This window comes from Dama dama, chromosome 11 (genome assembly GCF_033118175.1).
Source record: "Dama dama isolate Ldn47 chromosome 11, ASM3311817v1, whole genome shotgun sequence".
Taxonomy (NCBI): Eukaryota; Metazoa; Chordata; class Mammalia; order Artiodactyla; family Cervidae; genus Dama; species Dama dama.
In genome coordinates, this window is record NC_083691.1 from 7928980 (window position 1) to 7953862 (window position 24883).

At 53.2% G+C, this 24883-nt stretch overlaps 2 protein-coding genes across 9 annotated transcripts; one reads left to right on the forward strand and one right to left on the reverse strand.

Moving 5' to 3' along the window:
* Nucleotides 1-1465: 1465 nt before the first annotated feature.
* Nucleotides 1466-7854, reverse strand: SWI5 (SWI5 homologous recombination repair protein; the record flags this gene model as incomplete). Its single annotated transcript, XM_061156073.1, has 6 exons — nucleotides 1466-1806; nucleotides 4025-4119; nucleotides 5157-5278; nucleotides 7077-7174; nucleotides 7343-7391; nucleotides 7684-7854. Coding segments are annotated over 6 exons (600 nt in total), but the record flags the coding sequence as incomplete, so codon positions are not given.
* Nucleotides 7855-8091: 237 nt separating this feature from the next.
* GOLGA2 (golgin A2) lies at nucleotides 8092-24734 on the forward strand. 8 transcript variants are annotated; one of them, XM_061154530.1, is made up of 27 exons: nucleotides 8092-8227; nucleotides 9753-9875; nucleotides 10850-10930; nucleotides 13964-14080; nucleotides 14348-14391; nucleotides 14494-14557; nucleotides 14959-15018; nucleotides 15209-15289; nucleotides 16075-16113; nucleotides 16609-16671; nucleotides 16760-16853; nucleotides 16944-17050; nucleotides 18128-18186; nucleotides 18476-18617; nucleotides 19476-19562; nucleotides 19667-19774; nucleotides 19991-20078; nucleotides 20426-20763; nucleotides 21075-21188; nucleotides 21813-22058; nucleotides 22139-22214; nucleotides 22465-22553; nucleotides 22837-23055; nucleotides 23149-23251; nucleotides 23343-23449; nucleotides 23523-23676; nucleotides 23762-24734. In XM_061154530.1, the coding sequence occupies exons 1-27, from the start codon at nucleotides 8147-8149 to the stop codon at nucleotides 23974-23976; spliced, it is 3099 nt and encodes a 1032-aa protein (XP_061010513.1). In that variant the 5' UTR covers nucleotides 8092-8146; the 3' UTR covers nucleotides 23977-24734. The 8 variants fall into 8 exon arrangements, with proteins under 8 accessions (XP_061010513.1, XP_061010515.1, XP_061010516.1 ...); XM_061154532.1 differs by lacking the exon at nucleotides 15209-15289 and having other exon boundaries at nucleotides 8132-8227; XM_061154533.1 differs by lacking the exon at nucleotides 13964-14080 and having other exon boundaries at nucleotides 8132-8227.
* Nucleotides 24735-24883: the final 149 nt, after the last annotated feature.

The window sequence follows — 24883 nt, forward strand, 5'->3', positions numbered from 1 at the left end:
GCCACAGGACCAGAGCGTGGCCCTGGGTCATGCCGTCCCCTGAGCAGGACAAGTTGTTGTCCAGCATTTAAGAGGAGCTGGACTCACGTTCCCAGGCTCTGGGTCCTAGGCAGTTGCTCATTAAATCCCTGAAGCACTCTTTGGAGGTAGTACTTGTGGCTCCGACAGCAGCTAGTCCCCATCAAATATCCGGGTGCTCAGCCTCATTTCCCAGGTGCCTTCAGTCAGTTTAGGCCACATAGCCAGCTCTAGAACATTTGTCTGTGAGAAGTGACGTCTGCCCATTTGGGAGTGGGTCAGTTCAGAGCTGATGTGTCTTCTCCATTTCTTTTACCTCACTGTGGATTCCAGCAGTGAAGCTCTGAAATGTAGGAGGGCTACCAGATACTCATCAGACTTTGTGAGACAACAGAACCTTGATCACATTCAGCCAAGGAGTCTGGTGGCTCAGATAGTAAAGAATCTACCTGCAATGCAGGAGACCCAGGTTCAGTCCCTGGGTCGGGAAGATCCCCTTCCTGGAGAAGGGAATGGCTATCCACTCCAGTATTCTTGTCTGGAGAATCCCATTGACAGAGGAGCCTGGCAGGCTAGTCCATGGGGTCACAGAGTCGGACGTGACTGAGTGACTAACAAGGAGGTCTGACTGTTAAGGCAGCTAAAGCAAATTGCCCTGATGCGTACAGTACTATTATAATTTCTATTTATGGAGGCCAAGCTCGCTGCCCATGGTCACACAGCTTCTAAGTGGGCAGAGCTGGAATTCAAACCCAGGCCTGACTTGCATGGCTGGTTTTTATTAATAGAGACTATACCTACCTCATGATAGCCTGTCCCCAAGCACTGCTATCGCATCTGAAATCTTATGAGAATGTTCAGCACGGACAGGGCAGAGGGGCAGTGGGAATAGCCAGGATAACTAGTTAATAGTGAGATCCTGCGATTCTTGTTTGCACTGAGCAGTCACAACAATCAGGTTGCACTTCTGCCAGTTGATGGCTGTTCATGGTGAGCATCGCGCAATGAAGAAATGACCATGGCTCGCCCACACTTGGCAGAGGGTTTCAACAGGGGACTGGAACCCCAACTCTGTGGATCAGGGACGAATTCCTCCCAATGTTGCTATTTCACTCTCAGCTCTTACCTGCTCATTTCCCAGCTCACAAAGGCAGAGTTGCACACTAGAAGCTTCAGAGTTAAAGACTTGGGCTCAAATTCCTGCTTGGCCACTTACTAGATGTCTAACCTTAGGCAAGTCACTGTGCCTTTCTGAGTCTCAGTTTCCTCATCTGTGAAATGGAGATAGTAATACTAATTCCTCATAGGATGGATTGGAGCATTGGAGGTAATGGACAGAAGGCACTTAGCAGAGTCCCTGGCATGTGGAAGTCTGTTATCACATAGGGCAGGCCCTCTTTTTCCAGGTTAGCATCAGGGGGCTATCAGAGGAGAGGGAATCAGCATATAGATTTGAACCAAAATCGCTCATGTTTATTTATAAACAGGATACATATACACATACACAGGTATCATTGGAATGTTTTGGGAACCTTGGAGTTGGGGTCCCTTCCTGCTCCCCTTCTTCTCTGGCTCCCTCCTGACTCGGCTTGGGCTGTCTAGAAAGAGGGCTTCTGATGTTTTCTTGCTGGAAAGCCTGTGGGTTCGCTGGTTGGGCTTTCACTGCTTCTTCTCATGTCCGCATCTGCCTGTCTCAGTGGGCTGTGGACAAAGGGCTGTGAGCTCAGTCATTCATGTCTAGGCCAAATTCTGGATACAAGTCCTTGGTGGTGACACCTCGGATCACAGCTGGAAGGAAGGAAGGATGTCGAGTGAGCGAAGTGGGAGGGAGAATGGCCAAAGCCCTGGCCCACCCAGGACCCCCTCCTGCACTTTTTTCCTGCTCCCCTTCTTGGCCACATAATCTTCCTGCCATTCCTTCCAGGCTCCTCCACTGTGAGCCCTGTCCACTCACTCCAAACTGGATTAACTGAATCCTCACCCACTTGGCAGAGGAGGCAAACAAAGCTCCCCCAGAATCCTTTCTCCACCCAGAGCAACAAGAGTCACCAGCTGAAAATGTAAATCTAAACTGACATTGTATCTGTGACACTGCAAGCCCTGGCCCATGTGCATGTCTGACCACTAGGTTTTTTTTAAGATTTTTTTTTATAATGTGGAGCAGGTGGCAAAGAACCCACTTGCCAATGCAGGAGATGTAAGAGATATGTGTTCGATCTCTGGGTCAGGAAGATCCCCTGGAGGAGGGCATGGCAACCCACTCCAGTAATCTTGCCTGGAGAACCCCATGAACAGAGGAACCTGGAGGGCTTACAGTCCATAGTGTCACCAAGAGTCTGACGTGACAGAATCAACTTAGCAGAGCGCACAGCACATTTTAAAAGTCTTTATTGAATTTGTTACAATATTGCTTCTGTTTTATGACCTGGAGGCATGTGGGATCTTAACTCCCCGGCCAGGGATTGAACCCGCATCCCCTGCATGGGAAGGTGAAGTCCTAACCGCTGGACCACCAGGGAAGTCTCGGCCCTTGCCATTTGGTGATGCCATTCCTCCTGCTTCCTCAAAGACTCGCCTCTCCTCCCACGGAAAGGGGTCTGTCTCCTGAGAGGCCTTCCCTGACCACTCTCTCATCCCCACTTGCCACCCTGTGCACACCACAGTATTTTCCATCTCTGACCTTTTGTTTCCTTCAGGGCACTTCACACATTTTATAATTCATTTATTTGTGTTTGTTTAGTTCACAACTGTTCCCCTCTCCAACCCCAACATCAAGACATAAGTCATGTGAGAACAGAGACATTCAGATGTCTGGTTCACCAAAGTGTCCCCAATACCCAGTGGAGTAGCACAGAGCAGGTGCTCAGGAAATACTCACTGAATGAATGAAAGAAGGTAGGCTGCCTGCTCCAGGTCCTATGACCCAGAGGGACAGGTCTCAAGCTGGGTTCTGTCTACCAAGAGTTTATTGCCCTTGGCCTCTAGGCTACAGTCCCCTCACATTCCTTTCTTCTTTTTTAAATATTTATTTGGCTGCTCAAGCTGGGTTCTGTCTACCAAGAGCTTATTCCCCTTGGCCTCTAGGCTACAGTTCCCTCACATTCCTTCCTTCTTTTTTTTAGTATTTGGCTGCACCAGGTCTTACTTGCAGCACATGGTATCTTTAGTTGCAAACTCTTAGTTACGGCATGTGGGATCTGGTTCTCTGACCAGGGATCAAACCTGGTCCCCCTGCATTGGGAGTGCGGACTCTTAGCAACAGTAGCACCAGGGAAGTCCCCACATTCCTTTCTTCTTGGGCCCAGATCATCCTCCTCTTTTCACTTCTTTTTCCCTCTTTCCGTTTTCTCGCTCCCCTCCTAAGGGACCCATTCTCCAGTGAAATACTGAGAAGCCCTTTCTGCTATGGAATCTTAGATGTTGATGGGGACTCCTGTGACAAATGCTACCAATGAGGCAGCCGGTGGTCAGACAGCCCAGCTCTGAGCACTGTCCCAGCTGGACACTGGCAGTCAAACATCAGCATGTCCAACAATGGAAGCCAGGTGATGGGACCGAGGCCATGTACACATTTCCTTACCCCCAGGTGCCTGTGCCCTGGCTCAGATCTCTGGATAGTGGGTACTGTGCTCAAAGAAGAACAAAATACCCCTTTAAGCCAAAAGTCACCCTTGCACTTTCTGCCTCTGTAGCATGCCAGCCACTTGAGGCAAGGCTGGCGTCTCCATTGGTTTAAGTAGACTCTGGGGCACTAGGAACCCGAGTCCTCAGGCAGGCGGGCAAGTCCCAGACTCCAACCTGCCTGCAGCTCCAAGGCAGGCTCTACACACGAGGGGAAGAACCCCAGGGACTCAATAAGAGCCGTACAGCTGGTCTGCTAGTAAGGGCAGGGGCGTTCCGGGAGCACGGCAGCTGAGAACACTGGGGGTGGGGTGGGATGAGGGTTGGCAAGTCAAAAGACCCAGGGGCAAAATCCCACCAGCCTGGCCCATGGGGACTTTCTCACCTAGCCTTCCCAGCAGCATCTGGGCCACATCCTTGATGTCATTATACTCGTGGAGCTGGGAGATGTGGTCCTCCAGTTCATCTACACTGTAGCCTCTGGAGTGGGAAATGGGGGGAGAGAGAAGAGAGAATCACTAAGAAAGCTGATAAGGCTTCCAGCTGCAGAGGTAATAAGGCCCTTACTCACTAAGGGCCGACTGGGTGCTCAGCACTGGGAACACAGCAATGCCAAGACAGACCCTGCCCTTGTGAAGCTTAAGGTAGGGCAGGGGATCTGCCCACTGTCTCACTCCTGGCAAATTCTCCCTGTATCCTTAGGGAGGGGTCTCCAGGCACACTGGTACTATGTAACCCTGGTCACAGCTGAGGGATTCACAGATGGGCACATGAGTGGTTAGTCAAATCCCCTCAAGTGTGACACAGGTATTCAAAGGTTCCTCGGTCTGTGGCTAGAGCAAGGAGCGTGGGAAAACGCAGAAGGTATGAAGAGCCAGCGTCCCCTTGGCAGTGAAAACCCACCTTCAGAGGGGAGGCAGAGCCCACGTGTGGGCAGAAGCAGAGGCAGAGACCATGGGTTCCAGACAGAGAGTGGGAGAGCCATAGCTTTTCAGCTCCTAGTTCCCCTAGTCCTCCCGAGCCTGACCACACCTTACCTGAGACAGCTGTTGAGGCTGCTGGATGCCAATGGCACAGTCCTATTTTTATGCTAAGCTAGGTTTCAGTTACCATTGCTGTTGTTCAGTCGCTAAGTCCGGTCAGACTCTTTGAGACCGCATGCACTGCAGCACGCCAGGCTTCCCTGTCCTTCACCATCTCCCTGAGTTTGCTCAGACTTATGTCCATATTGAGTCAGTAATACTATCTAATCATCTCATCCTCTGCCACCCACTTCCCATCAGGAAGCTTGCGCAAGCCTCTTATCCTCATCCATGAGTTACTGGGCACTAGTTAAAAGTTTTCTAGAGCTTCTCTGGTGGTCCAGTGATTAGGACTCAGTGCTGTCACTGCTATGGCCTGGGTTTAATCCCTGGTTAGGGAACTAAGATCCCACAAGCCACATGGTGTGACCCCCGCCCATGCCAAAAAAAAAAAAAAGTTATTCTAAGCACACTGAAGAACCTAAAGAGACTTACTCTGATAATAGTTGGGTGATCTCCTTGTCCAACATGTCCTTCTTCTCCTTGAGTTTCTGAACATCAAGGTGTAGAGACTCCTCACTGGCCCTGTCAGCCTGGCCAGGTTTGGGAGATGGCCGCTGAGTGGCACAAAAAGTCATAAGCCAGACTGACCAATTATCTACAATTGAGAACCTTCACGTTGTCCCCCCAAAAGCCACTCCCTGCTTCAGGGTGGTAACAGACAACCTCCACCCAGAATAAGACTACATTTCCCAGCTTCCCTTGGAATTAGATGTGGTCCTATAACTAAGTTCTGGCAAGTGCAACTTAATCAGAAATAGCGGATTCTATGTCTGGGAACTGTCCTTCCAGGGAGAGGGTACACCTTTATATGGCCCTCTTCCTTCCTGCCAATGGAGGGACAATGGAGTTGAACAGTGTCTTGGATGCTAGAGGCATGGGTCCCCGATGACTGTTTCAGCCACCATTATTCAGGGTTTCCTTTCACTTTCAGCTAAACCCAAATTTAACTAAAGGGCCCATCCTGGTTCCCAATCTGACCATAGAGAATCCACTTCAGGTCTACCTCTTGGATGCTCCTCTCCAATCTATGATTATAACCTCACTGGGGGATTTCCCTGGTGGGCCAGTGACTAAGACTCCATGCTCCCAACACAGGGAACCAGGTTTGACCCCTGGTCATGGAATTAGAAGCTACATGCTGCAACTAAGACATGGTGCAGCCAAATAAATAAACAAATATTCAAAAGAAAATCTAATTGGGTAACAAAACGCTTTCTTGGGGCTACAGTTCATCTTTGTCCTTTCTGCGTCTAAAAGCTGTGAAGGCAGTGCCTGATATGCTGCTAATCTTCAAGAAATGTTGGTTGGAGCCACACTGGGGTTTTTAACCAGTCAACAAATCATGAGTAAGTACTAGCTACCAGGCACTGCCAAAGACTGCAGGGGTTTAGCAATGGATAAGACGTTAAGCCTAGCCCCCTGCCTTCATGGAACATAGAGTTTAGTCCCAGACATACAACACTCAACAATGACGCTCTTCCTCCAGATATTTCCATGGAAAGCTGGGCTCACCAGTCACACTTCATTAGAAAAACCTTCCCTGACCACCCCATCTAACTGGCCACTCCTCACACACTACCCCTTGTCCTGATGTTTTCTAACATCTATCACCACCTGACACATTGTACATTTCATTAATAATATTATTTTCACTGATGGACTTATACCACTGGATGGTGAACACCATGAGGGCAGGGACTCTGTTTTTTCACAGCTGATGGCCCTGTGTCTACAATAGGACCTGGCACATAAGTAAGGAAGTCGCTTCAGTCGTGTCAGACTCTGTGACCCCATGGACTGTAGCCCGCCTGGCTCCTCTGTCCATGGAATTCTCCAGGCAAGAATACTAGTGGAAAAAAAAAAAAGAATACTGGAGTGGGTAGCCATTCCCTTCTCCAGGGGATCTTCCCGACCCAGGAATTGAACCTGGGTCTCCTGCATTGCAAGCGTATTCCTTATCATCTAAGCCATCAGGGAAGCCGGGACCTGGCACATAGAAAGCACTATTTCGAATGAATTCATCAAATGAATGAATGAAGGAAAAACAACCAATCAACTAACTAGCAGTCTGGAAAGTGTTTTGAAGTACGGTGTGCTAAGGAGGCAGCTAACAGAGCAAGTGGCCTGAGCCTGAAGTGGAGCTGAGACTCCTCTGAGGAAGCTCAACTTTAAAGGTTGAGGAGGCATCAGTTTGGCAAAAATCTGGAAAAAAGTATTCCACACAAGGGACAGCATATGCAAGTGCTGTAGGGCAGGAGAGAGCACCTGTGTTTGAGTGAATGAGAGTGGTTTCCACGTGGGTGGAATGGGTGAGGGAAGGAGGGTGGTGTGAAAAGAACAAAACCAACCAACCACTTGTGGCGATGTCAGGGAGGAGGAGAGACAGAGCCCCTTTGTAGGGTCTGGGGTAACACTGACAAAGGACAGGAACGCTGTTTCTTCTCTGAAGCCTGGCGGGCAGGAGGAAAAGATGATGGGGAAGGGCTGAGAAATGACCTGGAGTTTCTCTGCGGAATAAGGTCAGCTAGGGGGTGGGTCAGCCGCTGTTAGGGAAGGAGGGAAGGGCCGGGAGCAGCGTACAGGGTGGAGGGCAGGGAGGGGGGCACAGGTATACTCACAGGGGATCGGAAGGCCCCGCCGCAACTTCTGGAAAGTCCTGGTTGAATCCTGGAGAGGAAGCCGAAGGAAAAAGTCTGATTGGACCTAGAGGCCGCCTGGGGAGGAAGGGGGTACTGTGGGGGTATGGAGAGGAGGAACAGCTGAACAGAAATGGTTCTGGGATCAGGGTAGGGATTCTCGAAAAAGGGGAGTTTCTGACAGGGAGGAGTGGATGGCGGGGCGGGGGGCGCGTCTCTGGAGGTGATCTCTGAGGAGAGAGTCTGAGGCAGAGCTACAGGGGTGTCACGAAAACGGACTGGGAAGAGATGTGCTTTCCCCCTGCTATCAGCTTCTCGCCCACCTCCTCAGCCCTGGCGTCCGGGGCCCCCGACTGGGGGGGCACTGCAGAGATGGAGGGTCCAGAGCGAGGACGGAAAAGAATCTCCTCAGGTCTGCCAGGTACTTGGAATCCTGTGACGGAGACTAGGAACTTCACAAAGCGTAGCTGCGCGCGCACCCCGCGAGAGCCGGCTCAGTCCTCCCTGCCGAGGTGGGCAGGACAGAGGCCGCTTACTCTGCGGCTGCGCGTTTAGCGTTTTCTGTGACTCCACCCTCTCTTTCGGGCTAAGCGGCGGCTTTAGCGGTGCGTCTCCGCCCCGTATCTTTCCTAATTGGTTAATGACCAATGGTGTTAGAGAATTGAGGCCACGCCTACACACCGCGGCCTCCTAGTACCGCCCCGGTACCGCCTTCTCTTGGCTGAGTGGCACCGCAGCGCGGTGGCTGCCGGAAGCGATTCCGCAGAGGTTGACGGGATCGTGCTGATGTGGCCCCCCCTTCCCCCGCCCCGTCCCGGGATGTCGGAAGAAACCCGACAGAGCAAATTGGCTGCGGCCAAGAAAAAGGTAAAAACGTGCGGCCTCGCGGCTCCCTGACCCCTCCGAAGGCCGGGCCATGGCCAGAGTTGCTGTGCTGCCTCCGAGGCACATGGGGCGAGCCCCTCGGCGCCCCTTGGCGCCCTCCCCAACAAAGTCTTCGCAGCCAGTCCCGCCCCCCCCCCCTCCACTCCCCCCGCCTCCCCCGGCTGTCCAGTCTCCGCCGCCTTCACTAGTCACCCCCAGGTGACTTTGGGTCGGTGACCCCCGGGGCTTCCCACACCAGGCTTGGCCTTCGTCTCCTGTCGCCCAGAACCGGACCTCCGCAGCTCCCTGGTCTAACTCCCGGACTCCGAAAACATCGGTCCTGGCCTTGGCATTTCCCACCCGCCGCCCCCCCCCTTTCAACGCGGAGCAGCGACTCGGGCGTCGCTAGGGATGAGTGCCATGTGGCTACGTCATAATGCCCCTCGGAACTGTAGTTAATGCCGAGAAAAGTCGGTGTTAAATTTTACCACCCAGTTCCCACTGTTTTCTCACAACCTTTCCGGTCCTTCTGGGTCGCGGCACCAGCTTGAAAAAGGGGACTCGGGGGCTGTGGCACCTAGGTCGGACCTGGGTTTCAGGCTCCCTCACCTCTAGACTTGTACCCCCATCGTTTGATGCTGATAGTGTAAAAAGCCTACACTTGCCCCAGTGATCTCCAAACATTGACAGTATCTCTGGGTGGCCATGGGGAGAAGGTGTTTGGTTTTCTCCCAGGTCTCTATCCAGAGAGACTTTCACATTTTTAATCGGAAGTTTCTACTTCACATTCTAATTCCTTGTGTTTCTGAGACCTGTCACTCAGCATTCAGTGCTCCTCTGAGGAACAAATCCAGGGAAACTGAACTTCACAACTGGGAATCTTTCACAAATCATCACCTCAATGTGGGGCGGCCCAAGTGCCACAGGATGATTATGGATGGATGGATCAGTTATGGACTGATGGATCAGTTTTGCTTGATTTTCTTGAGAGAGAAAAAATCTTTTATACTAATATACTTAGGGATTACATTTGCATAAATTTGAATGATTATAATGGACTTCTCTCTGAAATGTGTTTGGGTTGTCCTCTTTCTGTTATGTTCCCAGATTCACTAGGGGTGTGTGTCTTCTCTGCCTTCTGCCATTAGGATACATTGATGTAAAATTTTGAGAGCTGCTGGTGTGCAGCTGTAATAGAGATGGAAGAAGGGACCCTGATGTCTGATTAAATGTTTACTTTTTCTCTTCTGCTGCTGATTTTGCCCCCTAGCAGCTGCTGATTGATGTTGTAATCCCAGAACTCAGAGTCAGAAGGCTGGGTTTAAATTCCGTTGTTGCCTTTTATTCCCGCCTTTTGCTCCTAACCATGTTATCAGTCCATTTCAAATCATTGAGGACGACAGCCCTTGTAGGGTTGTTGTGGCATTAAATCAGAAGGCGAAGAGTATTTTGTAAACTTTGTAAAGTAGGCTGTGGATCCAGGGGTGCGTGTAGTTCTCATGAGCCTCACTGCTTTTCCTTTTTACAGTTACGGGAGTATCAGCAGAAGAACAGCCCTGGTGTTCCTGCAGGAGCTAAGAAAAAAAGAAAGATCAAGAATGGCAGTAGCCCTGAGACAACCACTTCTGGTGATTGTCCGTCACCTGAAGATGTGAGTCTTGCCTGACCGCTTTCCGGGGATGAGGCACTTAAGGGGCAACAGTAGAGGGTAGTGGTTAAGATTGTGGAAGAAATGTCAGATATTGGCTAAGAAGTTTGGGTTTGAATTCTCCTTTTCCCTCTGTGGGGGATATGGTTTTGGGCAAATTGTTTAAGCTCGTTGGATCTCTGTTTCCACATTAGTAAAATTGGGGTAATGCTGTCTTACACCAAGGAAGTTGAAATGAGATTGTCGTCATTTTTATAATAATCCCTTAAAACAGGGCCTGGTGCAGAGTAAACTTTCAATAAAGCCTAGTTGCTAGTTGACTTACTGCTCTGGTGATCTTCCCCAGCCTCATGGGGAAAGCCAGGCGGTGAAAATAGCCGCTTGCCCTCAGACTTTCCATTTAGAGGCCCCAGTAGAGCCCCAGAGTGTGGTGAGGAGAGGGCCTCAGGCACTTGGATTAGGAGACCATCTGAGCTTTAAGACCATCTTTGCCACCAGCTTGCTGGGTGCCCCTGGGAAAATCACTTCCTCCTCTGGGCCTCAGTTTCCTCATCTGTAAAATGATACTGGTGGATCAGATTATTGTCTTTCAAGCTTATTTTTTATCTGTAGCCCCTCTCCCCCCAACTTTGTTCAAGTGGACCCTTTTTCTGAAGTCTAGTTTTTAAAAGTCTAGGCCTGAGGGTCTAAGAAGCTATTAAGAGCTGCATTGTTCATCTGAGGAGCTATGTGACTGCATTGTTCTGGGGACTTTTCCATCTATTTGTTTCCCTTGATTTCTGCCTTTGGCAAGGCAGCAAGTGGCTACTTGGAAAAATGACCCAGGCTGTGGTATTGATCCCTTTTGACCCTTTTCTCTCTTCTCTGGCGTTCCATTGCCCCAACCTGTGTCTTCTTCCTTCCTTGACTCTCTTGCCTCTCTAAGCCACTTTTCTCTTTCTCCCCCACCCTTGTTTTTCCCTTTTCGCCTCCTGTAGATTCAGGACATTCTGGAGGTGCTGGTGTCCGACCTTAACCGCTCCAATGGGGTAGCGATCCCCCCATTGGACAAGTGGAAGGTGAGGCAGTGCCAAGACCCCCTCTCTGGCTTGCTCCCTCCCAGCTCTGCATGCCCTGAGGCGTCTTTGTTGTGGGGGAGACTTTGTCTCTGGCTTATTTTATGTTGCTGTCATTAACCCTCGGCCTGTTCATGTCTGCTTTTTCACCTGCTTGGTTGATTGGGTTCTTCCCCTTGCCTCCCCCACCACCCTGCCCCCCGACCATCTTTTATCATCTTGGAGAAGGTGAGATGCTCCTTGGAGGTTAAAGGTAACTTGGGAATAGTTTCTGGAGCAGGTGTGTGGGACTAGGGCTCTTTGAGCCTCCAGTTTGAACGCCTGGTGGTGGTCTCAGACTAGGAAAGGTTAAATAAAACCAAACCTTCAAGTCTTGCCCTCTGGGCATCTATTCCCAAAAGACCAGTAGACCACAAAGCAGTTTGTGATTTTTTTTTTTTTTTTTTTTTTTAGTTCATCGGTTCCTTTTGGTTTGGCAGTAGGGAATGTAGGGTTAAGAGAAAAGGAGCTTTAGTTACCAGGATTGAGGTTATTTTTTCAATGGAACTCACTGTAAGGGATGTGAGGTTCACCAAACACATGAGTGATCAAGACATTCTGCCCCTGTTCTCTCTTAAAAATCTACTGGACACAACTGTATTCAGTGGGCCATTGAGAGCAGACAGCTGGTGCTAGATGCTAGAGAAAACAGGTGAAAGAAGCAGGCTAGGATGTGGCGGCATTCCAAATGCTCAACTGAGGCGGAGGTTCGTTCTAAATGGATTCCAGGCTGGAGAGGGTGGCATTTGAAGTTGGTTTGAGGATTAGAAGTGGGGAGCATTCATCCATATTGTGAGTAGGGGACCCAGGTAGAGGGTGTGGTCATAGGTAACCACCAGGACTATGAGCTCACAGAGTACTTTCCAGAAAGAAGGGGAGCCTGGGATGCACCTGGACTAGGAGATGACCTCCTCTGGACATGATGTTGGCACTTCCTCCTTAATTAACTTCCTCGGGGAACATCTCCCAGGCCAGAGGAGTACGACTGGAAGGGGGCCAGGTCCTGCTGGAGATGGGCAGGGGTAGAGGGGTGGGGCCAGGACCCTGGTGGCTGGGGTGAGAGAGTCTTCAATCATCAGGACTGCTCACGCCCAGTCACTCAGGTCTGTCCAGGTGCTGTGACTCACCCTGTTGGCTCTCAGAGGAGACGCTGGGTGGCCTAGGGAGGGAACGTGGGCCTCCAGGAGTCCCGAAGCCCTGGCCCGCATCCGTCTGCTCTCCTGGAAATGAAGACCCATAACACCATGTTCCCTTCTTGTTTTATTTATTTATTATACTTTTTTTTTGCTGCACTGCACAGCTTGTGGGATCTTAGTTCCCCAACCAGGGATTATTGAACCCATGTCCTTTGCATTGGAAGCATGGAGTCTTAACCACTGGACCACCAGGGAAGTTCCCTTGTTGTTTTAAAATCCTCTCTATATCAATCCCTAGTTGCCGCTTAAGTTTTCTACTCTAGTAAAAAAAAAAAAACTAGGCCTGTGATTACAGTATCCTAGGCAGAACTGATGACATTTTCAGAAATGAGGAATGATAGATAGAAAAAAAAATTTTTTTTTTTTTCTTTTTTAATGGAATGGAACATTTGAGGGGAGTGGACAGTGTTTTTTGAAATTCCATACTTAGTTTTATGATTCAAAATTATGAAATAACTTGGTGGTTCACTAAATTGTCATATTCTGTATATTTCAGTTTTCAGACAAGTCCTTTTTTCTCCTTCTTAGCTCTCTTGTTTCTAATGCCAGGGATCCCTGGGCACCAAGATGCCAGGAGGGACCCAGGGCTCCCCAGGGCCCATGGATAAGAGTGTGCTCCTCTCCCCCCAAAGTCTCATGCCTCTCCAGCTGCCGAACTCCTACTATTCTTACCTATTAGATTCAGGAGTACAGGTTGGCAAGGCAACACCAGGTTCTGGGGTCAGAGGTCGCAGTGTGGACAGTTACCATGCCGACAGTTTGATTCTTCTTCAGCTCCCCAGGCTCTGTGGTGCTTGCTCTAAGGAGGGCAGTAGATTTGAGTTTTCAGAGGCCAGGGCTGCGGCGTCCAGAGAGCAGGCTGCCTTTTCCCTCAGGAGAGGTGCAGCCTCTCCCTTCCAGATCCACCTTGGCTGGCCAGGCCTTGGCTGCCTGGTGCTCTTCGCTGGTCAATCTTCAGCTGGTCAGTCCTCTTCGGTCTCACCTATTGAACTCACCTTCTAGAGCCAGCGGCTTGGACTCAATGTCAGTCAGGCCTGAGCCTGGAGAGAGGCCAAGTGGGGCTCTGGTCAAGCAGGTTGATCCACCTGGGTGGGGGAAGGGGGAACTTCTCTGTGGCCTCTGGTCCTCAAACCCATGATTCTTCTCCAGGAGGCCAAGAGTAGATGTCTTCTCTCTGGTTTCTCAGCTGTTCTTGGTTGGGTAGGTGTTTAGGAGCTAGGAGCTTGGGGTGGGGTAGTCGCCATTGTTTTCTTTCTACCTCCAGGGGCAGGAGGAGCCTTCTTGTTTGGCGGCTTCTTTCCCAAAAAAGGCACGACTGGAGGACACACCCAGTGGTTGGGAGGGGGAAGGAAGGGAGAGCAAGAAGGAGGAGGCAGATGCTCTCTTCCTTTATCACTGCCATGTTCTGCCCAGCAGGGTCCTGGGGGAGGGTCACTCTGGCACAGACTGACCCTCTGGAGAAGTAGTGACTGCTTCTCCCTGACCCGGCACACCTTCCTCTTACCTGCTGCGGCTGCCGCAGGGCAGCCTGGCTCTGCCTCTGGCTGAGCTCCGAAGAGGATGACGCCCCATGTTCAGGAAGCCCGCCTCATGGCCCTCGCCCTGAGCCTCAGTCCAGAAGGTGGCAGAATGGCCCGAGTTCTGGGCGAGCCGAAGCCACACCCCAGCAAGGCTCCCAGCACGTGTCACTGTCACTGACTGCGCAACACCGGTCCTGCCCGCTCTGCACCCCTGCGCTCATGGCAGCGAGGCGCTCTTTGCCCTGCATGACCCCCTAACCCCCTGCTCTGTTCTGTGACAGGCGCCCAAAGACTGCGCCGCTCCTGTTACACCGTCTGCTGATGACACCGTGTCACCTGGCGGTGTCCCTTCCCCCAGTGCTAGTCCCCCCCGTGTCACTAGCATGGCATCAACTCAGGTTTGTGCCTCTTCTCCCTTGGCCGCTCTGTGTTCGCCCCCCTCCTCTTTCCCGGAGGACTGGACCTCCTGTGGACCCTCATCCTCTTTTTCCAGGTAGCTTGGCTCTGTGAGCCAGGCGCCCTTCCTGAGGACTGGGATGGGGGAGCCCCAAACCAGACTCCCCTTATGCTTCAGGGAGATGGAAAGTGGTTGGAATAAGCTTGGTGCCTATGGGTGGTTCTTACTAAAAATTGAATGACCGATTCCTGTGTTTCTTCCCAAACAGAACCATGATGCCGACAACAGTTCTGGTCCCATTGACGAAAGCACGTGAGTGTCTCCCACGGGGGCAGCAGTCCCTAAGCCACTGCCCCGTGACCCCCTCTTTCCCGTCGAGCCTCCTGCACCCCTGACTGCTGTGTTCATCCCCAGATCCTTTTCATCTACTGAGAGCCTGCGACAGCTGTCTCAGCAGCTCAACGGCCTTGTGTCTGAGGTACCCCCCAAACTGGAGCTCAGCGTGGGTTAGAGTAGGAGGGAAAATATGATAGAAAGAAACTGAAGCAGAGACTCCCCAAAGGCAGGGAAGATCCGGACCGGGCAGCTTGGCTGGAAAATGTTTAGCTGATCATTGCTTCTCTGAGTCTCCTCTTTGAAGCTGTGCAAATGAAGGGGTTGGACGATGAGATTGGTTACATCGTTTGATCCTGCAGATGAGAGCTCTTTGGGAGGGGAGGGACAAGGGGGAGCTAAGAACCAGGAGAAACTGGCATAGGGAGGGATTAAGGGGCAGGAGGCAAGTTAGGCAGAAGAGGAAATGTTGCCAGTTGATGGGGAAGGCAAGATGCTGGAGGGGGTCAGAGAACATCTCCATGTGAGCTCTATCGTCTCTCCTAGTCTTCGTCTTACATCAATGGGGAGGGCCTAGCATCTCCTGCTAACATAAAGAATCTGGAGGTAAGTGGGCCTGCACCATGGCCCAGTGACCCTGCAGGCCAGCCCTGCCCTCCACCTCCTCCCATGGCGGGGGCTGGGTGCCCCACCCAGCTGAGACAGCCCAGACACCCCCCAACCCTAATGATTGCTCTCTCTACCTCTCCCCCACCCCTCCTCCACCTCCTCTTCCTCCTCTCTGCATGCGCCTCAGAGCCGGTACCAAGAACTATCAGTAGCCCTGGACTCCAGCAATCTAACAAACAAACAACTCAGTAGCAAGATAGAGGAATTGGTAAGAGTCCGGTGTTGTCCCTTGATCCATGCTGCCAGTGTGGGGCTCCGGTCTCACCTTGGGGCTCTTGAAGAAAGGGGCTGGGGATCCCTGGTGCCAAGGGAGAAGAGGGTGCTGGGGGGCCTAGGTCTCAGCTGGAGGGACCCCTGAGCATGGCATGTAGCATGGCTCTCTCTGTGGCTGCCCTCTTTGCCTACTCTGTTCTCCAGACACCTCTGCTCGAGTCCTCCCCACCTTGCCATGGGTCTGTTGCCTGTAGGGGAGGCACTAGCTTGACTGGTGTGTTCCAGCCCTGACCCGGCCCCTGATTTGTTCCGACTTCGACCTTGGACAAGTCACCTCTCCTCCTTGGCCTTTAGTTTCCTGAGGAGGTAGAATCAGAGGGTGTCCAAGGTCCCTTTTAAGCTCACAAAAAGGTTTTAAGGTCCTTTTCATTCATGTCATATCTGTGTTAAGAACAGAACCTGGCCTGTGGTGTATGTGCTCAGCAAACATACTTTGAGTGCGAGCTGGCAGAGGGTGGTCTTCACCTTCTCAGAGTCCATTTCTAGAGGTTTATATGATTGTCCCTTCAAGGGAATTAGATCCAGACTCTCGCTGCTGTAGCCATGAGCAAAACCTCCCAAGACTCAGTCTTAGCTTGAGAAGCGATCGTTCATTCGTGTCCCTGTGAACCCTCCCTTTCTAACCCCTTCCTGGCCCCTGCGTGTGGCCCCTCCTCCTTGGTCTGAGGATCGTGGGGAAGGAGGACAACCTCAGTCACCTTCCTTTGCCTCTCCCCACAGAAACAAGAGAACCAGGAAACTTTGGATCAACTGGAAAAAGTAATGCGATTTCTTTGTTTCTTCCATGGCTGATGGGGCTTCCCTGGTGGCTCAGTGGTAAAGAATCCACCTGCCAATGCAGGAGATGAGGATTCAATCCCTGGGTCAGGAAGATCCCCTGGAGAAGGAGGTGGCAACCCACTCCAGTGTCCTTGCCTGGGAAATCCCATGGACAAAGGAAGCCTGGCGGGCTACAGTCCATGGGGTCGCAAAAGAGTCAGACACGACTTAGCGACTAAACAACCCATGGCTGATGGGTTTGGGGGAGGATTCAGATGTAGAGGACCATTCTCCTCTTGGCTGCTCACAGCCTGGAGGAATAGGGGGCTTCCCCCTTGCCCTCCTCGCCCGTCCTCCATTCCCGGGGCGCTGATTATCTGTTCTCACTGGTGGGCCTGTCCTGGACCTGTGGTGGCATCCCCAGGAGGGGCACATGTCCTTGTCTTTCACTTTTGCCTCCTCCCAGTAAGACTTGTTTTTTCTCTGTTTCTGCAGGAAAAGAAGGAATTTGAGCAGAAGCTCGCAAAGGAACAAGGGGCTCTGAGAGAACAACTGCAGGTGAGCGGGCTCTTCCAGGGTCCCTTGTGGCCCCCAGGAAACATTGCTTTTCCACATTCTCAGTGCTCGTTTGGCCTTTCTCCCAAAGGTCCACATTCAGACTATCGGGATTCTGGTGTCAGAGAAGACAGAGTTACAGACAGCTCTGGTTCACACCCAGCAGGCAGCCAGGCAGAAAGCAGGTGGGAATCTAGGCACCCTTTTACCCCTGGATCAGCTAGGCCTTTGGTGGGATTCCTTCTCTGGACTTCCCCTCTCTGCTGTCCTTTCAGGGGAGTCAGAGGATCTTGCTAACCGCCTGCAGTCTTCCAGGCAGCGTGTGGGAGAGCTGGAGCGGACACTGTCTGCTGTCTCCACACAGCAGAAGCAGGCCGACAGGGTGAGCCCAGCAGCCTGCCCATCCCCTGGAGGTCATGTGGAAGGGTCGTGAGCCTAAAGGTCTCTGCGGCAGGATGGAGTGACTTGCTGCCCAGACGGCAGCACTGGCCGTTTCTTGCTTTAGAGTTGTGTGGTTGTGAAACGCAATCTGGACACGAGTTGGTTGCCCTGGACCAGTTGGGGGAGGGGTGGGGAAATGCTACCTAGAGCGAGCACTGGATGAGCCCAGAGCCTGAGTGCCAGCCAGTCCTGCCTTTAACTGAACATGGGCTCTGGCTCAGGTGCTGGGTGTTCGGGCTGTGAAGGTTCAGATCAGTATTTTTAGTCCGTGACCACACTAAAAAGGGAGAAGTACATGTGTGTAATATATATGACATGTCGGAAAGGACTCATATAAAACCCAAGGAAGGGACTTCTGTGGTGGTCCAGAGGCTAAGACTCTGTGCTCCCAGTGCAGGGGGGAACTAGATCCCACATGCTGCAGCTAAGACCCAGCGCAGCTAAATAAATAAATAAATATTTTTTTTAAAAAGCCCAAGGGAGAGGAATAGGGTGGCTTAGAGACCTGTCACTTTTGTACCTTCTGAGTTTGGGGCTGTGTGAGTGTCCCATCCATTCAAAAAATGAACAAAAGATTGCAACGCAATTTAATCCATCCCTCGTATCCATGCCCCAACCCCAGGGCAGAAAACAAGGTTGAAGAATCCCAGGTCTAAGTGATTTTAGGCGAGCTCCTTAACCTCTAATATTCCGCATTCACCGATAAAATGGAGATAGTAGCTGCCTCCCACGGTGATTGTGAGTTGGAAATGGGAATGTTGGCTAAGAAAGTGTTCAGAAGAGGTTTAGATGTGATGCTGCTAACAGAACGGTGGCCAGCCCAGAGTCAGACTGCCCCACCTGCCTTTTCCAACCTTTCCGAGTTCTTACTAAAACCAAAGGAGAGCATGAGCTTGGATGTGCTTTGAAAAAACGTAAAGCCTCACACCAGGTGAGGATGTGTTGCTGGGAGTTGTTCTGTTGCTGCTGTTGGTCTGCATTTTCTGCCTGCCTTCTCCTGACCTTTCTGTGTTCACAGTACAACAAAGAATTAACCAGAGAGCGAGATGCCCTCAAGCTGGAATTATACAAGAACAAGTAGGATGGGGGGTAATGGGGGGGGGGGCTGGGAAGTGGGGGAGATCCAAGGGAGTGGGGTGAGAAAGAGTACACGTGTGGACGTGTGCCCAGCCAAGCTCTTGGTCAGCCATGCCCCTGACCCCTGCCATGGCCTCAGGCAGCTCGTGTCTTCTCTCTGGGCTGCCACTTGAGACTTCTGGTGCTGGGGTCCCTTCCAAAGCGACTTCTCTGGCAGGAGTCGTGGGTGGATCATGGGAGCGTCCCTCTGTTCAGTACTTATGCCTCCCTCTGTCGCCTCTGGCCACAGTAAGAACAACGAGGACCTGAAGCAGCAAAACTCAGAGCTGGAGGAGAAGCTGCGGCTCCTGGTGATAGAGAAGTCAGCTATGCAGCTGGGCGTGGAGGAGCTGCAGAAGAAGCTGGAGATGTCAGAGCTGCTGCTGCAGCAGGTGGGGCTGAAGCCCTGGGGTGTGCGCATCCCACCTGGCAGGGCCAGGGCCTCTCAGGGTCATTGTGGTGCCCTCTGACCAGGAACCAGAAAGTTTGGATCCTTGTTCTGGCTCTGCCATAGACTTCTCTAGAGACAGGAGAAAAAGTGGGAACTTGCCCAGATCTCTGGAATCAGAAGCTCAGGGATACGGCTTATTTATTTTTATATTTTTTTTTTAAAGCATCCTAGTTGAAAACTGTTGTTTTATGGATGATATTGGGTTGGCCAAAAAGGTCCTTTGAGGTTTTTCATAGCATTGCAGGGAAAAACCTGAACAAAGTTTTTGACCAAACCAATAGTTGTAAGGCCAGCCCATGAGTTTCTGCTTCCTTCCTCTCGGATGCCAAGCCTCTGGGTAGACCAGAGTGCCCAGGTCAGTTTCCTCTTCATTGTTTCCTCTTCAAGTTTCTGCCTTCCTGCCATCTGTAAGGGTATGGTTAAAGTATGCCATGTTCATATATTGGAGTACTATGTAACCATTGTAAAAACTAAGTTATCTTGTTTGGGGCAAAGTGAAATTAAGTTGCAGAACCATATATGATACTATACCTGGTAACTGCACTGTGAAGCATGAAGCATGTTTGCATACCTGTGGAAAAGGGTCAAGAAGGATACACACTGGATTGGGGAGGTTGGGAGAACTTTGAACACTTACTATCAGAATTGTTCACACTGAGTATTTAGTGAAAATAAAGCTTGTAGACACAGTACTAACAATATTAAGGATAACCCTGAGTTGTATGTTGACCTTTTGGGGGTGGGCATTGTGTGGAATAGCCTGGGCCCCCCAGATCTAACCTCGTTTTCTACCATCCAGTTTTCTAGTCAACCTGCCCCTGATAGCAGCCAGCAGTTACAGCAGGCCCTGGAGGAGAGGGCACAGCTGGAGACCCATGTGGAGCAGGTGAGGCTTTGCAGAGGGAGGGGTATGGGAGACCCCAGGTGACCAGGAGCAGGTGAGGGCCCCCCCTGTGACAGCCCCTGCTAACTTCTGCGCCCCTCTCACAGCTGAAGGATTCGCTGAAGCAGCTGCAGGCAGAGAGAGACCAGTATGTGACGAATCTGAAGGAGGAGAATGCCATATGGCAGCAGAAGATGCAGCAGGTGTTGGAACAGGTGAGGTGTGACCTTCGATTCCCCCCTTGCCCCACCCCTCCACCTTGGATAGGTCAATTGGTCTTCCTGGGCATCATGTCGTTTGCTCTGCATGGTTGGAGGTGGATGTGTGTATCTGGAGGTGGGGGTATGGTCACCTAGCCCTCCCTTGACCTCTCCCTCCATGTGCACCCCGCCCCCACCCCCCCTACCCCCCCATCTCGGTGCTTTGAGCAGATGAGCAAGTTGAAGGAAGAAAAGGAGCGCAGTGTGAGTCAGGCTCAGGAGCTGGAGACCAGCTTGGCCGAACTGAGGAACCAGATCGGTGAGCTGGGCCCCAGGGACCTGGGGAAGAAGGCCGGTGTTGGGGCTGGTGAGAGCGGCCAAGATTGCAGGTGGGTGGGTGGAAGGGCATCATGGCCCAGGGAAAGAGGTCCATACCAGGAGTTGGCAAGGCTTGCAATTCTCAGTGTCCCAAACTGTAAAAAGAAGAAAGGGGTGAAGTGTGCCCACTGTGGTCTGAAGCATAAAGAGCTCTGAACGTGTCTTGAAAGATTGAGCCAGGAAGCCAAGATGGGGGCAAGGAGGCCGAGTTAGGAGCTGTGGACCCCGAAGAGGGTGCTTTGGACACAGTCCAGCCAAGAGACTCTGATGGCGTGTTCCCTTCCTCAGCTGCGCCCCAGCCCCAGGAGCCCCCGGCGGGGCCCTCGGAGACAGAACAGTGGCTGCAGGCGGAGACTGAGCGGCTCCAGAAGGAACTGGAGAGCTTGGCCGGGCAGCTGCAGGCGCAGGTGAAGGACAACGAAAGTCTGAGTCACCTGAATCAGGAGCAGGAACAGCGGCTGCTGGAGCTGGAGCGGGAGGCTGAGTGCTGGGGGGAGCAGGCGGAGGAGCGCAAGCAGATTCTGGAGAGCATGCAGAGCGACCGCACCACCATCAGCCGTGCGCTCTCTCAGAACCGCGAGCTCAAGGAGCAGCTGGCTGAGCTGCAGAATGGATTCGTCAGGCTGGTATGCAGCCCCACCTGGCCAGCCCGCTCTCCTCCCTGGCCAAGCCCTTTGGGGTGGGGTGAGACACTTAACCCCTCTGGCGGCTTTGGTTTTCCCACCTGTAAAATGGGTGATATGGACCTTTCATGACTGGTGCCCACAAAGGCACCCTGGGAGCCAGAAAGCCCCGCTTGGTGGGACATGGGAGGCCGTGCAGGAGGGTGGACTTTCCTACCTGGCTCCACACTTTCCTGAGCTGTGGGAGCCAGACACCAGGTTCTGGGGTCTCCAGCTGCGTGGGGTGACCACTCACTGCCCCTCTCTCTGTGCAGTCCAATGAGAACATGGAGATTACCAGTGCACTACAGTCCGAGCAGCATGTCAAGAAGGAGCTGGCCAAGAAGCTGGGCCAGCTGCAGGAGAAGCTGGGGGAGCTGAAGGAGACGGTAACCCCTGCCCCCAAAGGAAGGCCTAGGAGACAGGCACCCCCCCCAGGCAGGGAGGTGGGGGGCAGCCAGAACAGATGACCCCAGGGTCTTTCAGAGCCTGTGACTGATTACCCCTGGCCTCTGACTTTCAGAGTTGGGTAGCCCTATGCCGTAGGTCCTTGTCCCTGCTAGAGGCATCAAGCCCCTAATTAGAGAAGAGAGGATAGACATACGGTGGCTGGCTCCTTGGGTTCAGCTCTGGATTTCAACCTCGCATCTCTAAGGCTCAGTTTCCTTATATTAAAAGGAAGTTAGCATTTTTCTCCTAGAAGCATTGGGGATTAAAGGTAAAGCTGCAGGCATTCAAGTGTGCACCTCACAGCTGTTGGCCAGAAAAGCTCTTCTGCATTTCCACTCATCCACAGCCTTGAGTTAAGATAGAAAGAAGCTTGCTATGAAGGGTGAGGCTGGGTGAAGGCAGCACAGGGCTCTGGGAGAGGAAGCCGGGGCCCGGGAAGCTGGCAGAGCCCTGCAAAGTGTCTGTCTCCAGCCGAGGGGTCTGCACCTGGCCTCCCCAGCCCAGGGGCGCAGACTCTGGAAGCAAGCCACCACCCGCCCTCACCCCCTGGGGTCTGCCTGCAGGTGGAGGTGAAGGGCCAGGAGGTTCAAGATCTGCAGCAGCAGCGGGACGAGTACCTGAACCACCTGCAGCAGTATGTGGCCGCCTACCAGCAGCACGTGGCCGCCTACCAGCAGCTGGCCTCGGAGAAGGAGGCGCTGCACAAGCAGGTGTTACTGCAGACCCAGCTCCTGGACCGGCTGCAGCACGAGGAAGTCCAGGGCAAGGTGGCGATGGAGGTGGCCCGCCAGGAGTTACAGGAGACCCAGGTGAGGGCGTCGGAGCGCTGGGCCCGAGAGGGAAGGCCTGCGGCCTGTGTCCCTCCTCACTCTTTTCCCTGGCCCCTTAGGAGCGCCTGGAAGCTGCCAACCAGCAGAACCAGCAGCTTCAGGCCCAGCTGACGCTCATGGCTGTGCCTGGGGAAGGTCAGTGGGAAGGCCTGGAGGGAGGACACTGGCCCGAGGAGCAGGGGGACGTCTGGCAGCATGGCACTGAGTTGTTCAGCCCTGAGTTAGATGAGGCCACGGGGATGGCGAATCCTCTTCCCCCGGCCACTGGCTGGCCCAGGGCTGCAGAGTGAGGTTGGGGGGCAGAGCTGGCCTCCGAGCTTTCTTCCAGGCCTGCTCCGCCTCCGTGGACGGGGGGATCTGAAGACCCCCTATCTGTTCCCAACAGGAGATGGACTGGACAGTGAGGAGCAGGATGAGGAGGCCCCGAGGCCTAAGCTGAGTGTGCCGGAGGAGCTGGAGAGCCGAGAGGCCCTGGTGAGCGGACCTCCGTGCTCCTCACCTGTCTCACGCCCCCACCGCCACCCCACCCCACCCCCAGTGGTTCCTCTCAGACACTCTTCTTCGCAGTTTTCTCCCTCCAGCTTCTCTGGTCGTCCCCCAACCTCCCCTGGGAGCCATGGTCAGCCACCATGTCATCCTCCAACCACAGGCATGCGCCCCAAGACCCCGAGAAGGAGCGTGTCTCTCTGTCTGCCCACCCACCCCTCGCTGGTCCTGCATGCCCGCCACAAAAGCACGTGTACCCTCTCCCCCACAGGTGGAATTTTTCCACTCGGCCTTGGCCAGCGCTGAGGATGAGCAGGCCCGGCTACGCGGGCAGCTGAAGGAGCAGAAGCTGCGCTGCCAGCGCCTTAGTCACCTGGCAGTTGCAGCCCAGGACAGGGTGGAAAAGGAGACCCCCGCCCCCAGGATTGGGGGAGACAGTGTGCCTGCGGAGGCCCACCAGGCCCTCCAGGTGGCCATGGACAAGCTGCAGGTGTGTGAGCTGCCCCCCAGCAGGGTCCAGGAAGGGGGGGGGGCCCTGTGGGAAGGTCGCTGCTGAGCCCCGACCCTGCCCTTCTGGCCTCAGGGCCGCTTTACGGAGCTCATGCAGGAGAAAGTGGATCTGAAGGAGCGGGTAGAGGAGCTGGAGCATCGCTGTATCCAGCTGTCTGGAGAGACGGACACTATTGGTGAGTGGGGATGTGGGGCCGGGGCGAGGGGCTGGCTGGGGGCAGCTTCGCATCACATCTGAGCCCCTTCTGGCCTCCCCACCTCCCGCAGGAGAGTATATCGCCCTCTATCAGAGTCAGAGGGCAGTGCTGAAGGCCCGGCATCAGGAGAAGGAGGAGTACATTAGCCGGCTGGCTCAGGACAAGGAGGAGATGAAGGTAGGGGTCCTTCTGCCTGTCTCTGCAGGCGGGGGTGGGGTGCGGTGGGGCTGCTGAGCACCTTTCCCTCCAGGTGAAGCTGTTGGAGCTCCAAGAACTGGTTTTACGGCTGGTGGGTGAGCGAAATGAATGGTATGGCAAGTTCCTGGCTGCTCAGAACCCTGCTGGTGAGCCCACTACAGCGCCCGCCACCTGCCAGGAGCCTGGCACTGCTGATAATGAGGGTGGTGAGTAGCGCCCTCGGGGGACTGGTGGGCAGGCAGGGGTGAGCTGGCATACCACTCCAAGCCCTGCCGCCTTCTCTCCCCAAAGGTCTCCAAGAGGTAAGCCTCGCCGACAATGTGGAGTCCCCCCAGGGGGCCCTGCCAGGCCAGGCCACCTCTGAGAACCCCACCGCGCAACAGATCATGCAGCTGCTGCGTGAGATCCAGAACCCCCAGGAGCACCCAGGCTTGGGCAGCAACCCTTGCATCCCCTTTTTCTACCGAGCGGATGACAACGACGAAGTGAAGATCATGGTGATCTAGTGGCCTGACACTGGCAGGCAGAGAAACTACAGACGTGGGGCCGGGGGCTTTGCCCCCACCCGTCCCTGCCTCCCCGTCCCTCCTTCCTGGCCCCCCCTTATCCCTAGACTAGCACGCTGAAACCCTTGAAGAAAGGGGTATAAGCCCCCCGTCCAATGAGGGGAGACAAACAGGTGCACACCCCTTGCCATCTTGGTCAGGGCTGTGTCTTGATCTCTGGACTCTTACTAGTTCCAGAGAAACAAAGAGCCAGAGGCTCAATTAAAGGCAGTTTATTTAAGAGGCAGGCCTTCTTGGGGAGCAGGGGCTCCCTGGTGGCCTCCTCACCCCTACCAAGCAGTCCTTTCAGAGGGGCTTATGCATCCTCTATTCAGAGGCACTTTGGGGCCAAGTGCCCCCTCCTTGCCCAGCTTGACAACTGGGCAGCACTCTCACAGGCCTTGGGACAGTTGGGCAAATTGAGGCCAGGCAAGGACATAAGCTGGTGGCGGAGTGGGTTCCCTCCCCAGTGTTTATACTGTAACTGTGTAACATTTTGTATATTCTGGAGGTAGGGCAGCCCCCCGTATCTCAGTGGAGGTTGGAGCTGGTGAATGGGGAGGAACTTCTATTAAATATTTGGGGCTGGGGAAACTTATTTATTAATAGTATAGGGTAGAGAGAGAAGGTGGAGGCGGGGACGGGTTTGTGCCCGGGTGATTCGACTCCTGTTTCATTTGTTTCACTTTTTATTTCTGAATAAATGAATTTAGCCATAATGCTGGTTCTGGTATGTGCCTTTTTTCTGTCATTGGGTCCTGGGTCTGTGCCATGAGCACTAAACAGGGAGCGGGTCATGCAAGCAGAGGGCAGGCTTCTGGTTGTGCCAATCTCCAGGGTGTCTGGGCACGTCCAGCTGGGCTGTTAG